This window comes from Pongo pygmaeus, chromosome 20 (assembly GCF_028885625.2).
Source record: "Pongo pygmaeus isolate AG05252 chromosome 20, NHGRI_mPonPyg2-v2.0_pri, whole genome shotgun sequence".
In the NCBI taxonomy this organism is placed as follows: domain Eukaryota; kingdom Metazoa; phylum Chordata; class Mammalia; order Primates; family Hominidae; genus Pongo; species Pongo pygmaeus.
In genome coordinates, this window is record NC_072393.2 from 36,060,520 (window position 1) to 36,076,040 (window position 15,521).

At 46.1% G+C, this 15,521-nt stretch overlaps 1 protein-coding gene across 1 annotated transcript; it reads left to right on the plus strand.

Moving 5' to 3' along the window:
* The first annotated feature begins 2,373 nt into the window (after positions 1 to 2,373).
* LOC129021050 (uncharacterized) lies at positions 2,374 to 13,971 on the plus strand. The gene is made up of 4 exons (XM_063657387.1): positions 2,374 to 2,441; positions 6,073 to 6,137; positions 12,049 to 12,091; positions 13,667 to 13,971. Exons 1-4 carry the CDS (start codon positions 2,374 to 2,376, stop codon positions 13,899 to 13,901), a joined length of 411 nt encoding a protein of 136 aa, XP_063513457.1. The 3' UTR covers positions 13,902 to 13,971.
* The last annotated feature ends 1,550 nt before the right edge of the window (positions 13,972 to 15,521 follow it).

Consider the following 15,521-nt stretch of genomic DNA (forward strand, 5'->3'; position numbering starts at 1 on the left):
TTTCATCCATGTACATTTCCTCTGTCTTCAGTTAAGTGTGAGTGACCGGTTAATAGTATCTAGGTTTAAGACAAAAAAAGCAGCAAAATAGGAGCTAATTCTGGATAAAGGAAAACACTATGTTCAAAGCAGGTGCTACTTCCCTCATACTGATCATCAAGCAAGAAGCCTGTAATTTCTCTAAATAGAAAATCTCTTTGTCTAGCCCCCAGTAAATACATGCTGACAAATATTCACAGGCTGTCTGAAAGGTGCCCAGAAGGTGCAGGTTTTCTGTCTGGGTCCCCAGTGAGCGAGGAGCTCCATGCCTCTGGGAACAGGGCTGTTCCCTCCGAAATAGGAACTCAGTCTGGCCAGACCCCTAACATTGTGAATTACTCTGCTGAGCTGCCATGATAGTGCACTATGGACTGGCTGGTTTAAACAACCAACGTTTATTTTCTCACAGTTCTGGAGGCCTGAAGTCCAAGATCCAGGTGTCAGATGTGGGCAGAGTTGGTTTATTCTGAGGCCTCTCAGCTGAGCTTGCAGACGGCCACCTTCTTGCCCTGCTTTCACCCTCTGTACCTGTTGGTGTCCTAATCTTCTCTTCTTATAAGGACATTGACAAATCAGAATAGGACCCACCCTAATGACCTCATCTTAACTGAATTACCTCTTTAAAGATGCAAATACAGTGACATTCTGAGATACTAGGGGTTAAGACATCAACATATGAATTTTGGGGGGAGGGCACACATCAGCCCTCACAAATAGTAACATGAAAAACGTAAGCAGAGGTATGGAAAACTGCTCTGTCAATTATAAACTATTAGGTAAATACAAAAGAACGTCCCCACATTCCCACCCAGTGCCCACACTAAAGGGTGCATTTTGAGCAATGGTTTTCAATCGTGTGTGTTGTTGTGGTGGTGGGGTGGGGGTAAGTTTTTTGGGGGACACTTGGCAACATTTGGGGACATTTTTGGCATTTTTGGTTGTCACAGGTGGAGGGGGTTGCTACTGGCATCTAGTGGGTTGAGGCCAGAAATGCTGGTGCTAAACAAGCCACCATGCACAGGACTGCTCTCTGCAACAAAAATTACCCCATCGCAGATGTCAATAGCGCCAATGCTGAAAAACCCCAATCTAGAAGGATCTGCCCTTTTTCCTTTCCTTTTAACCTTCTTTTTCTTCTTTTTAAATCAATGTTCTCACTTTCACGGAATAACCTGCTTCTTGAAGGCAGAAGAGAATGGCGTTTGAAAAGGAAAAGGGAGCAAAGCCTCTTCCAGACGGCTGCTCCCAGGAGCTGCAGAGCCTGCTAGCGGAGCTCCTGTGTGACCTGCAAGCCACCGCCATGCCCAGGCTGCCTTAGTGCTTCTCCAAGATCATTTCTCTGAAGTTAGAGAATGCTCCACTTTTCCCTCCATCAGAATTATGATTGCTTTACTCTTCAGTTTTCTAGAAAGCTCCTCTCAGTGTCCAAAAAGCTAATAACGAAATGGATGCCTGTGACCAAGGGTTCCCTCCATGAAGGCCTTGGACAGCTGGGGAAATAATTCTGCTCCCTGCATCCAACCACACAAGCATTAGGCCTGCCTCATTTCCCCTCCCCCCTTCCATTTCATCCCCTGTTACATCTAAATTTAGCCCTCTCCCCAGTGACCCAGGGAAAGATCAAAGCTCTCTACATTCCTGCAATCTGGAGAGGAGGGAGCAGAACAAGTCCTGAGAGTAAATGGGACAGGAAATGGTAGGGGGAGAGAGGGGGGAGGCACACAGGGATCTCCAGGGGCTGGCTGACCCCAAGGATATCATTGGAGACCAGAAGGCCCAGGGAGGTAAAGGGGAGGTCTTGCTCCTCCATGTTCTGGGTCTCTGGAGGTGTTAGGGGGGTGAATGCCTCCTTCCAGCAGACAGGGCACTATTCAGCCCACATGGCGAGATCACTGGCTGGGGCCCTTGGCTCAAGCCTCCCACCTTGGGGTCCCTTCACCCCACTTCCCCACTCAGCAGATTCCCTGGGGCCTCCCTTCCAGTCCTGATGAGGGAGGAGAAACCATTTGTCTTTCACTAGCAGAAACAGAGCCTCTGTCTCAGGCTGGGTTCCCTGGGAGGGGCTCAAATGTTGAGTAGCAGGCAGGTTTTTGGGGAGAAAAGCTGACGGCAGTGCCTCTTGAATGAGGCCTCAGCTGGTCCCTGGGGCACTCTGGGGCTGGGTGGGGCCTTCAGAGCTGTTCCAAATGGAGGCAAGGGGGCTGGGCCTTTGTACCCTATGAGTTCATCCCAGAGAGAGGTGAGCCATGTGACCTGCTGCAAGCTAGGGCATCCACAGCGGGGGCATCTGGGCAGAGCACCTCACTATTGATACCAGCCTCTTTGACCAACGCAATGGAGAGTTTTAAACTCAGACAGCTGCTATCCATTGGCCCTCCTCTGGCCATCTCCCCAGATAACAAGTAAGCATCAGAGGGAAAATGCCCATTTATGGTTTGACTTTCACTAAGAAATTCACTTTATAATCATATCTTTGAGAAGCAAAGGTTGCACTGGGAAGGGGCCAGGGAGGGCTGAGTTGGGGCAGGCCTTCCCCAGGCCTCACACGGATGGGAGACTGCAGGCCTGGAGTGCGGGCTTGGAGGGTGGGAGACCACTGTGGGGCAGGTTGGGCAGGAATACAATGGCCACAAACCTCCCCAGACTTGAGTCAAATCACTCTTTTGTGAATTCTGTGGTTCAAATAAGTGCTTTCTGTTTTCATTGTTGTTGTTTTGTTTATTTTTTTGAGACGGAGTCTCGCACTGTTGCCCAGGCTGGAGTGCAGTGGTGCGATCTCAGCTCACTACAAGCTCCACCTCCCGGATTCACGCCATTCTCCTGCCTCAGCCTCCTGAGTAGCTGGGACTACAGGCACCCGCCACCACGCCCAGCTAATTTTCTGTATTTTTAGTGGAGACGGGGTTTCACCGTGTTAGCCAGAATAGTCTGGATCTCCTGACCTCATGATCTGCCCGCCTTGGCCTCCTGAAGTGCTGGGATTACAGGTGTGAGCCACCACACCCAGCCCTGTTTTCCTTTTTTGTATTTTGAGACAAGGTCTTTCTCTGTCACCCAGGCTGCAGTGCAGTGCGATCATGGCTCACTACAGCGGTGACCTCCCAGGCTCAAGCAATCCCCCCTCCTCAGCCTCCCCAGTAGCTGGGACTACAGGCATAGGTGGGACTACAACACCACACACAGCTAATTTTTAATTTCTATTTTTTTTGTAGGGATGGGGGTCTCACTATGTTTCCCAGCCTGGTCTCAAACTTTTGGGTTCAAGCGCTCCTCCTGCCTTGGCCTCCCAAAGCGCTGGGATGACAGGTGTGAGCCGCTATACCTGGCCCAAATAGACATTTTAATGCAAGTCATCGTGAAGTGGAATAAAGATAGTTAACAACTATGGTTAAGATGCGATGTGTACTTATCAGATGCCGGGCCCTGCTGTGAGCAGTTTCTGTGTGTGACAATCATTTATTCTCACTGTATCTTATAAGGTAGACATGACTGTTAATGTCTTGGTACCTTAACTTCCCACCTATAAAACTGGCCCAAGCAACTTGTTGGAGCGACTTAACCAGTAAGCGGTGGAGCTGGGCTTTGGCAGAGGCTGCCTGTTGTTGGCTCCTGCAGATTGGGCCACTGGGCGGCCCTCCCTCCCTTGCTGAGAACAGGCAGAGGGAGGTCTTTTGACTATGACCCTGGGATTCAAATTTTCAACATCCAAGAGTAGGGACAGAAACCACTGTCCTGTTTCGTAAACCAGGAAACAAGCTTAGGGAGTGTCTCACAATTACTGCTGGTACAGAGGCCAGATGGCAGGGGCTTTTTACAGAAAATCATGCTGCCCCATGCTGGGCACTAACATTCATAGGTCCCTTGGACATCTTTGAATGAATGATAAAAATGCGAGTTTCTGTTGCTGTAAAACATTGTTCAGTAATAGTATATTATGTATTCACATCATAGAATTCCAAAGTGGGAGGGGGCCTTAGAAAATATTGGTTTCTTCTCTATCCTTGCAGAGTGAGAAACTGAGGCACAGAGAGGAGACGTCACTTGCCTAAAGCCACACGGCAGCTAATTGCAGAGCTAAGATTAGGTTCCTGGATTTCTGCCTCTTAGTCACGGTCCTATTCGGGAAGCAAACTGTTTTGGAGGATGGGGAAAGAGGAGGAGATTACTTGGCTATCAGTGAAATTGATCAACAGAGTCAACATTTAATTAAAAAATATATCAAAACCTTTCTTGATAATGATCGACCTGTTACACTGGCACAATTAAAGTGGTGATTTTATTTACTGAGTTACTGCCAACTCCTATGATTTTTTTTCTGTAATACCCTTGTGATAATTCAATTGGAAATATGTGGTAAGACACAGAAATATAATGCCTTTTCTTAGGATAACTCATGCCACAGCCAACCAGGGAGTTGATCTGATGGGTCCATTGCAGAACTGAGGTCTCCTTGGTGCCATCCTATCTCCAATGGCTCTAGAGGGATGCATCAGGGACCTTAGACAGGGCGCATATTTGAACTGGTGAAATGCACCCCCATATGTTCAACAGCTCTGAGGCTGCTGCACATTAGAGGTAGTTAGGAATAGGCGTTTTTTAAGATTTAAATGATAACTTTTAAAAATTAAATTTTCACTTAAAATTTCATGAGACAGAAGGACAGCTACTATGGTATAAATGCTTGCATCTCCCCTAAATTCATATGTTAAAATTCTAATCCCCAGTGTGGTAGTTGTAGGAGGTGACGCCTTTGGGGGTGATTAGGTCATGAAGGTAGAGCCCTAATGAATGGGATGAGTGCCCTCACAAGAGGCCCCAGAGAGCTGCCTTGCCCCTTCCCCCATGTGAGGACACAGCCAGGAGGTGCCATCTTTGAATCAGAAAGCAGGCCCCTGCCGACACCAAATCTGCCTGTGCGTTTATGTTGGACTTCCCAGCCTCCAGGACTGTGAACAATAAATTTCTGTTGTTTATAAGGCACCTGACTTATGGTGTCTTGTAATAGCAGCCTAAAAGGACTAAGATGACAACACGCCCACTCCCCCAACTTCCTCATCCCACTCTGAGACTCTTTCAAGGACGGACAGCCTACAGCTCTCCAGGCAGACAAGCTCACAGAACTACTGGTGGTGGCTGCTTCTCTTCTGATGAGCCAAGGCCTAAAGCCATGTGGATCTTGCACTTTGAAAGTGAAATGATGACTTTCACTGAAAAACATAATTGATTCCCATTTCTCTAGTTAGGTGTCCTGGTACACTAATGCCTCAACACATTTTGTTGGGGGATGGATGAGAAAGAATTCCATGATCAATTAAATTTGGAAAATGCTACATACAATATTGCCTTCTTGGACTCACATACTAAAAGCTCTGGGATATTCTGAGTCAATGAATCAATTTAATTTTTGGTTCATCATTTTCCAATTTATCTGACCACAGAACGCTGTCTTCATGTCATACCTATGAAAAACCTGAAGAACCCATTTTCAAAAACTCCTAATTGGGCAGAACTAGACTGAAACTGATTATTAATCAAAGGAGGCTTAGGCAATAGAATGAACAATCTGCCAGGGGTCAGAAGACCCGGATTCTGGTCTAGACTCTTTCATTAATTAGCTGTGTGACTTTGGGGAAATCACGTTCTTCTAGACCTTGGTTTCCTTGCCTATAAAACAAGGGACTGAAATTAGATCATTCCAAAGGCCCCTTAAAGGGGCGATATACAATGATTTTTCTGATTTGTGAAGACTCACCTGCTGGTAGGCTGTCTACTCTCTCCTCACCTATCACAGCTCCTGTTGGCACCTGCAGGGCCTGCAGGGTGGCCTGGAATCTGCTCCAGGCCAGGGGAAGTGCATTATAATCCTTGAGGACATTCGGATAGGATTGCTGTGTGTTCCTGGTGCACCATAGGCTGGTGGCTGTGCCAGTCAGTCCCTCTCTGTCTCTCAGAACTCTTCCCTCTGTGCAGAATTTCATGGTAAATATTATGGGATGAAGCAGGAGACCTGGACCCTCTACCCTCTGTCCCTAGGATTGTGAGTGTCGAAGAGGAAAGAAGCCAGGTCCACACGCAGACGCAAGTGATTACACGCAACAGTGGGTGTCGACAGGCCAGGTGCTTAGGGAGATCTTAGAGGAAGCTTCCTCCTCAAGGTCTGGGTCATTGTAGAGACCTCATGGGGCATGGAGGACTTCAAAAAGCCAGAAAGATTTGTTGAATTCAGGGGTTCAGGGGCCTGGATAGAAATGAGGATGGTCTGAGTAATGCTAGGACAGAACAATACCAAGTGTGGTTAGAGGCTGGTGAGTCTCTCCGCACAAACATAAGTAGGCAGAAGGAGTGGGAAATCAGGTGGGGCTGGGGGCTTTAGACAGAAGGCAGAAGCCTGTGAATGCCAATGCAATCAGGCTCTAGGGTCACACAGGCAATGGGTATCCCTTCTTCAGGAAAAAAGAAAACTAGAAAATACTAAACATAATACTAGAAATAGAATAATTCAAACAAATATAATAATAATGTAAAAGTAGGCTCTTTCTGCCTCTTCCAGAGGATCAACCAATAAGACAGGTTCCCATAGAGGTGATTTAGTACACTGTCATGTGCAATGTTTAACATCAGTAATAATAAATCATAATGGGGGCTAATGCTTTACATGGGGGAGCATAGAAAGAGGAGTGACAGGCTTAGATGAGGAATGGAGATGGAACCTCTGGCCTGTGAAAGATCGCGAGGGGTAGCTGGGCACTCCTGGGGGAGCTTTCCTTTCATTCTCATAAAATGAGAAACAGTGAGAGTAAGCAACTGCTACGGTAAATACTTAAACAATGATTAAAAGACCAAGGCTGCTGACATCAGTCTTAGTAGAGATGCTACTACATATGAGTTCTACCATCAGAGGGCCTAGAGCCACTCTTTGGAGGCACCTGCTTATTTCTCCTGCCTGTGTGCTTCCACTTAGGAGTCTAGACAGCCATGCTCACAGGGGCTGTCTGCCGCTCACTGGATTGAGCAAGGACTCTCAAAATCAGGAAAGACTTCCTTAGACACCCTCTCTTGGTTTCTTTCTCCTTCTTCCCTGTGTGCTGGATTTTGTGCTCAAATCTCCAGTGTTCATTCCCAGTGTCCTCCTTCCCCGCTATGCACTGTCTGCTAAAGGCCTTCAGGAGTGTCTCATAGTGGTCATGGTCACTGTTCCATTCACCTGGTGATGAGTAGAAACCTCCGGCCAAAGTCTCTGGGCACAAACCCCAAATACCATCCTGGGCTTTCTGTTAGAATGCCAGGTGGATAGAGTGTGTGTGTATGTGTATCTGCAACAATACGTTTGTTTCCAAGTGACGGGAGCTCTGACTGGTAAGAACAACAAAGGGGATGTATTGGCTCATGTAGTGGGAAACCCACTTGTAGAGAGGACTTTAGGGTCACTGCAATGCTTTTCTTTCTGCCTCTCTGTTCTGGCTGCTAGGACGTCCGCTTCATTCAATGGCCACCTCCTCTCTTTGAGAGAAAGATGGCAGCCAGCAAATCAGCTGGAGTACGTTTTCTTCCCCAGGAAGGTTGAGATTGCGAGAGAGAGAGAGAGAGCACGCTTCTGTTTCAGAAGAGTGAGAAAGATCCTTTTACAGAAGCTCTAGGAAAAACCTCTTTTCATATATCGTTGGCCTGAAATGGAACCCAAAGTCATTCCTGAACCGATCACTGTGGCTAAGGCTAGGGGGCTGGGCGTCTCTTCTCGTCTCGCCAAGCAGCACCTACCACCAGGTGCTGGGGAATTGGTCAATTCCCAGTACACATTTAATACAAAAGAAGGAGAGGAAACTCTGCAGGGGAAAAGAAAGGATTTTCAGTACAAGTTTAAAATGGGTGCTGGAAAGTCAATCAGGAGCTGTCCCGGGCCAGGAGTTTGACGCTATGAAGAATACTGCCCAATCATTCATCATTTCTGAAACTCTTCTTATACATACAAGCCCTTAACTGGGCCCTTGTGTATGTGCCTAGATCAGTTAGGATGCTTCTGGCTGCAAGTAACACAAAATCCTGACTTCATCTGTCTTAAATAACCAGAGAACGTGGAATCTCACATTTGGAGTAAGGACATCTACTGGAGACAGCCCAATGAGCTGCTCAGTAGTCACCAATGGCCCAGGTTGTTCCTGTCTCTCTTCTCTCCTGTCCTCACCATCTGTTTCATCCTAAGTCTTCTTCCTTTTGTATTTTCTAGGTGACTATTGCATCTCTAGACATGACAATCCAGAATAACAAGGAGAAACCATCTCTTGTGATTTTCCCTTGGAGAGAGGACATTTTCCCCAAAGCACCTGGGCTGAAATCTTATCTCCACCACTCAGTGGCAGGTGGCCTCAAGCATCATCAAAGGGATAATAATAGTCCTTGAATACTTGTGAGTATCAGTGGAGTGATCCCGCTGAAGTGCTCAACACCAGCCCTGGTACACTGTTGTTCTCAGAAATGAGGAGCTTGGCTTGCCTGGCGTGTCCTGCTAGTTGAAAGTGTTTCCATGCTCTGGCATGGATTGTCTCTGAGTATCCCAGTGTTCAGTATGCCTCTTTCAGCTGTCTACAGCCAAAGTCAAGGTCAGAAAATGAAAGGTTTGGGGGCTTCTCTCCCTTTTGTTGAGCCCTTTGATCAATCTCACCCTCCACAGTTCCTTTACTTATTAACCCTAGGGTGGCCACTTTGCTCTAATCATCATGTTTGCTGAAAGGCCCCAATCTATAGTCCCCTGTCTGAAAAAAAAAAAAAAGAAAAAGAAAGGAAGGAAGGAAGGAATAAAGGAAGAAAGAAAGAAAGAAAGAAAGAAAGAAAAAGAAAAAGAAAGAAAGAAAAAGAAAAAGAAAGAAAGGAAGAAAGAAAGAGAAAGAAAGAAAGGTTAACAATATATGTGTCGGGACCTATTTTTAGTGCTTTATAAGTCAGATCTTCCCTCCCAGCCTCCTCCTGTCCCTCAGGACTTTCAGATTTACTACTTAAATATTTATAAACTGTTATAATTATTTATTAAAGGTTTATGTTGTTATTATATTTAGTGTGGAATATGCATTTCATCCTCCAAAAATAACAGGACTTTCCATTAAACGACATCTGTTAATGATGCAGTAAATTGTCTCTTAAAGCAATAGAGAAAGTTCTCTTCTCCTTTGACAACCTTACTAAGTACCCTTATTTAAAAGTAGGGGCCCTACCTCACTGGAAAATACATTACTTCTGGGTTCCCAAATGTTACTCTATGCAGATTTAGGAAATTTGTAGTGCTTACACAGAGAAATTTTACCCTCAGCTATCACCATCTAGTCAAAAGCAACAGATGCCTTCGTAGTTGGTAGCCCTTCCTTTCCTCCAAGGCTTCTGTTGGTGCATAAATGTGCACACACATGTGTGCATGTGTATGTCTTTGTGTGCATATGTGTGCACACATGTATGTGTAAGAGAAGCCCTTGTCTCAGCTCAGATTTATTCGTTCATTCATTCAGTTTAATCCACTCTGTGTTAGGTGTCAAACTCAAGGAAATGCATAAGAAACACTGCCCTGAGAGATTCACAGGATGAACAGAAGAGCAAAAAATAAGTAACAAAATATCAATGGTACATAAGGAATTATTAAGCAGTGTAGATGTACATGTGCAATGCCATGGAAACAAAGAAGCACTAATTTTGTAGAGGGATATTTTGATGTACATGTAGCTCTATGTGTAATAGCAAGGCTTAATTTGAGAAGAATTCTCTGGCTTTTTTCTTGGAATGGGACTTGCCTTCCATCACTAGGTTGCTAACCCATCCATCTGCCAGTGTTACCCAGACCATGGTCTAGCCTGGTGGTTCTCACCCAGGGGAGGTTTTCCTTCTAGAGACATCTGGCAATCTCTGGAACCATTTTAGGTGATGAGAGGGTGCTACTGGCATTTGGTGGGTAGAGGCTAGAAATACAGCTAAGCACCCAGCAATGGCCAGGACAACCCCACACCAAATAGTTCTCTGGCTCCAAATATCAGGAGTGTCCAGGTTGAGCTTGAGAACCACTATCTTGCTCAAAAGGGTCCTGTGCCGGGTGGGAGTCATTCTGAATGAGGCCAGTGAAATTGGCCTGAGTTTCTTGGAGGAGAGCTGAGATTTGACTTGGAGGAGAGCTGAGATTTGACCTGGAGAGATAGTTAAGGGTCTTAAAATGACCATTACCCCTTCCCCTTGACTTAGTAATTTACCATCCAGAAATCTGCCTACAAAAAAATGGTCAGAATGGCTGATACCAAATTATGCACAGAGATGCTCCAAGCTACAAGAGAAACAGGAACAAAAATAATAAAGTTAAAAACAACCTAAATGGCCAACACTATAGGTTGGCTCAGTAAATTAGGATATATTTTTAAGATTTTAAAGATGTCTGCAAGTAACTTTAATGACATATACAATGCATGTAATTTTAAATTCAGTGAAAAGGAATGTCCCTTCCCCAGTCTCTCTTTTTCTCTCACACACATAGAAAAAAGGATGGAGAGAAATAAACTTATGAGTTAATACCTGTTAGTAGACGTTGGGATTAGAAATACTATTTGTTTTTAATTTTACTTTAATTTTTCAGTATTCTCCAGATTCTCAAAAATTAACAGAAACAATTTCCTTAGTTGTTTTTGTTTTTTAAAGATTATTTTAGACTGGGCATGGTGGCTCACACCTGTAATCCCAGCACTTTGGGAGGCCGAGGTGGGTAGATCACTTGAGGTCAGGAGTTTGAGACCAGCCTGGCCATCAGGGCAAAACTGCATCTCTACTAAAAATATAAAAATTAGCTGGGCATGGTGGCAGGCGCCTGTAATCCCAACTACTCTGGAGGCTGAGGCAGGAGAACCACTTGAACCCAGGAGGCAGACGTTGCAGTGAGCCAAGATAGTGCCACTGCACTCCAGCCTAGGTGACAGAGTGAAACTGTGTCTCAAAAATAAATAAATAAATAAATAAATAAAATAGAAAGATAAAATGTTGGTTATTTTCGAAAGACGGCACATCAGTTTAGAAGCCAAGAGACCAGGATACTGGGCTTGGCTCATCCCCTAGTAGATGCCAAGATGTCAGCGACCCATAGCCCTTCCTCATCTTCCTCAGTGGATCTGCTTGTGCACTTGGTACCAGGGGACCCCAATAACCTCCACCTTCCTGTCTTTCAGAGTGGCTCTGAGAAGCCCAGGAAACACCACATGGAGAAATGAAAAGCTTAGTAAATGAAATGGTTCAAGATCGTACTTCTGGTAGAAGAATTTATCAAATTCTTCCTATGGGGAGGGGAGGGGAAGGAAGGGGAAGGGAGGGGAGGGGAAGGAAGGGGAAGGGAGGGGAGGGGAGGGGAGGGATCTGGATCTAGCCTGGTTTTCCCTTTGCTCTTGGCAGGTCCTGGGGCACCCAGGAGCCACCATGGGGCATTGCACTTTACGGATGAATTTCCCTACCTTTGCAGGAGGAAAAGCAGTGGCCCTCTGGTTACTCGGTTGCCTAGGATTTAAAGCTGGGAGTGGACTCCACAGTGCGTTTTTGCTTGTGGTTGGAATTTTCGAGTTATACACTCCCTGGGCTGTTAGCTGAATTATTAGTGCATCCTCACAAATAAAATCAGTCCAGGAAAAGGGTTGCTAGAATTTCCAACAAAGGCTGTCTTTGCCCTTCCGCGAACTTCCTAGATGGGGGTTCTCAAGCCACTCCTCAAAATCTGAATCCTACCAAGTGATGCCTGCCTTCTGCCTGCTACTCTGGGCCCCTGGATCTGCTGTCCTCTGGCACAGGCATCATTTGCTCCCTGGAAGCTGGGGAACCTTGCTTGGCAGTCACTAGGAAACTAGCTTAGAAAAACAGCCTCCCAGGCACCTGTGCCAGCAGGCAGGAATCCACCTGCTTTTTCCAAAAGTGTTTGCCTGTAGGGAGACTGCCTGAGGCCCATGTAAATTCAGAAATTTCTGGGGTTTGGCTTAGCAGACCCAGAGGGCCCCGGAAGACACTGAGCGATTTCCCTCTGTGGCATCCATGAGAGTCAGTGTCGCTGCTGGTGAGTCCATTTTTCCCACTCAGAGAGTTGGGGCACCCCCTAAATAATTGAAGTATTAGTAACAGTTTCTTTCCCCTTCTGCAGGCACTCCCAGAGGTCTGCCGTTTTCTTTGCAAGAACAGTTGGCATTAAATATGCTGGGTGTCAGTGCAGCAGTGAGGTGGTTAATTTTGACTGAATATTATGCTATATAACCACTTGGCATTTAACTTGAAAAATGGCTTTCTGCTTCACCTGTCAGCATACCCAGTTCTCATCAAATAAGTGAGTGAGAAAAATTTTTAAATTTCAATTTCCTGATGCTATTAGACACTACTTCTTCCATACTTAAACAGTTTAGCAGTGCATGTACAGGTTTTGGTATTCAGACCATGCCTGAGACTACATGCTATTACAATAGCTTTTTTGTTTAAAGGGTAAAGAGATGCATGGATCTTTATCTTGAGGTTAGGAAAATGTATTGCAGGAACACGGCCAATCAGGTTCTGAATAACTTTGAAACATGGTACCATCACCCCAGTGTAGTACAAGGAATTCCAACGCCTACGGTAGAGGATTTGAGAGTGTCAGAAGAAAGCCTTAGAAATGAAGTAAATGTGCAGAGTAATCCCGCATGGTACTTCAGGGGGAAATTGATCACTCAGGTTAGCATTAATCTATTTTTACTGTTTCTTTTGTCAATTATAATTCAGTAAACCATGCCAGGGACTTACATTCATGAACTCTCTATGTTTAAGATTAAAACCCCAGGCTCATCCACTTACGTGAATTAGACATCTCCTGTTGTTCGTAGTTCAAACAGGTTGATTAGTGTCACCTCATTTTGTTTATACATCCTGAAAATGAAAAGCCAGCAGAGGAAAGATGACAGTATTTGATTTCTATGTCTCAGAACCACTTTGTCATAACTCATTTTTATGGTGGATGTGTTGTGAACAGGATGGGAAATGTGCCTTGTTGGTTTGAGAAAGGGTCAACAAGCTATGGCCTGTTGGCCAAATTCAGTCTGCCTCTTCCCTGGCCTGTTTCTGTAAATAAAGTATTATTCGGACAGAACCACACACACTTATTTATCGGTTTATCTGTGGCTGTTTTCAATCTGCAGAGTTGAGTTGTCCCAACAGACACAGTATGACTCATAAAGCGTTCTTATCGGCCCTTTACAGAAAAAGTTGTCTCCCTGTAATTTCAAGCTTCAAATGCTCATTTTCTTCCTTTTGTGATTCCAGGCCTAATTTTTCCATATCTTTAGAGGGGACATTTCTAGAAAGAATGAATGGCTTAAGAAGTTGTGTACTTATGAAGACTTTTTTTTTTTTTTTTCTTCACTTAGGCTGGATGAGGGGGATGTGAAATCATTCTGTTTTACAGATAAGAAGACTGAGGTTCAGCAGGGTTCAGTGACCTGTTACAGGCCACACAGCTGGGAATAAAAAGACAAACTCCATTCTTCATGGGAACTGTGGGGATTAAATACATCAGTAAACGTAAATGGGTTGAAAAAATGTTCCCAACATAGAGCAAATTTGCAATCCTTGCTAAATATGATTATTCCCTTTATTTTCATTGTTCCAGGGCCCTCACCCTGGTATACCAGGCAGCCAGGAATAAGGGGTGCCTGCTGCTGTCAGCCTGTGCCAGCAACACAGAGACCCAGGCCTTCAGCCCAAGCCGGGCTCTGTGCCTCCATCGGAAACATGAACCAGTTTTCCTTGTAATGGGCTCCATATTTTGGCCCAGCAGCCTTAGATGTCTGGCCAATAGGAAAGCTATGTCCTTCCTGCACAATTTCAGCCCTAAGAATCTGTGACTCTCCCTCCCTGGAGGCCTAGAGAACAAGAGGAGGGAGGGCTTGAAATCAATAAATGGATTGCACACCTGCAAGGCTCTGCCATTTGTCATCTGTGACCTACGCAGGCATTCTGGGGCTTATGTTATCCTGAGCTGCGTGTGTTTCCATGGTCTCCCATTATGCTCCACTTTGACCCCTCAAAATATTGTTTCAACTTCCAGGAGGCTGGATGATGGGGAGAGAGGTGAAGAGAGAGGGAGGGAGAACGGAGCTGGCAGAATGAGAGAGGGAGCATGTCCAGAAATGCCGGCTCCAGCCGACTGTATCAGATGCCAGCTGCCAATACCACCCGAGTCCCTCTGAGGTCAGCCAGGTAGCTGGAGCTCTTCCTTGCCTTCCAGGCAAACAGGCTGCTACTCCAAGGGAAAACAGCCCTCAAATGCAGCCCTGCTCGGCTTCTCAGAAGGCCAGGGAGGAGAAAGGGGATTGAATTAACCAAGATATCCAACATGGTCTCCAGGGTGAAGTGGAAAATCAACAGCATGACCTTTAAGGCCACTCACTCATTCACTCCAAGATACATTCTATAGGTGCCCATGATGTGCCGGGGAGGAGAGAGGAGGGGAATGGACAGCTCCTACCCCGAGGAGCTTTGTGTCATCCATGTCATCAGCCCAAGCGCTGGCTTAATAGAGGGAACTTGTTCTAAAGGTATCAGAAGAGTAAATTGGAGATGGTAATTGCAGGAAGTGATGGCAGAGGGAAGAAAGAGGTAGTGTTTTAGGAGTAGTGTCTGGAGCTGTTCCCATAAACTAGGGCCATGGAGGAAGGGGCTGCCCATGAGGGTTGTGAAACCACAGAGGTGATGCTGCTACAGGCAGATATGCCACCCCTCCACAAGCCCAGACTCTCAGGGGTACTGCAGACAGTTATTTGGGCTCATTCCCTCAGGCCCCTTTTAACGAGAGAGTCTTAAGACAGCAGGGCAGGGAGTATGTGAGGCAGGAGGAAAGTTCCAGCTAAAAAGACAATCCCCATCGGTTCAGCTGGGACTCTCAAGAAGATGAGTGCTTTCCTAAATGCAATGAAGGCAAGGAATAAGAAGGATAGGCTTTCCTCCCAAGGCTGCTGGGAGCTCACTTGGTAAATATGAATTGGTCTCCTTGCCAGGGGGGGCCTCAGCTCCCTGACTTGCAGCATGGGATGACTGGGTCGGCTCAAAGGTGTTACCCATCCATGTTATCAAAGGGAACAGTTTTAAAGCTCACCACTTAGAAGATGGAGCTTTAGAGAAAAGACAGTACCCAAGGCCTCTCAGGAGCATCGTGCATGGGGCCTGATATGGCGCCACAGCAGCTGGGGTCTGGGGACTCTGGAACTGAGGGCTGAGCCTGAGACACGTGGTGTGAGTGTGAGTGAACAATGCATTGGCGTGGTAGGTGTGTGTTTATGCATGACAGTCTTCAAACCCTGCTTCTGCAGAAAACACAGTGACCATGACAGATACTGAGTTCTGTTGTGGTAGGGGCCTGGGCCACCAGGGCCTCCCTTCGTCCCCAGCAGCCTGGAGCAGGGCGTGCTGCGTCCCTCCCCAGCCCTCACCCCTCCCAGCCAGTTAAGAGAGTCTCCAGCCAGGAG

Coding starts and splice junctions, on each gene's coding strand:
- LOC129021050 (XM_063657387.1), top strand. CDS start 2,374: ATGGAGAGTTTTAAACTCAGACAGCTGCTATCCATTGGCCCTCCTCTG. Junction 6,138..12,048: donor GCAAGTGATTACACGCAACA/GTGGGTGTCGAC, acceptor GAAGACACTGAG/CGATTTCCCTCTGTGGCATC. Junction 12,092..13,666: donor GAGAGTCAGTGTCGCTGCTG/GTGAGTCCATTT, acceptor TCATTGTTCCAG/GGCCCTCACCCTGGTATACC.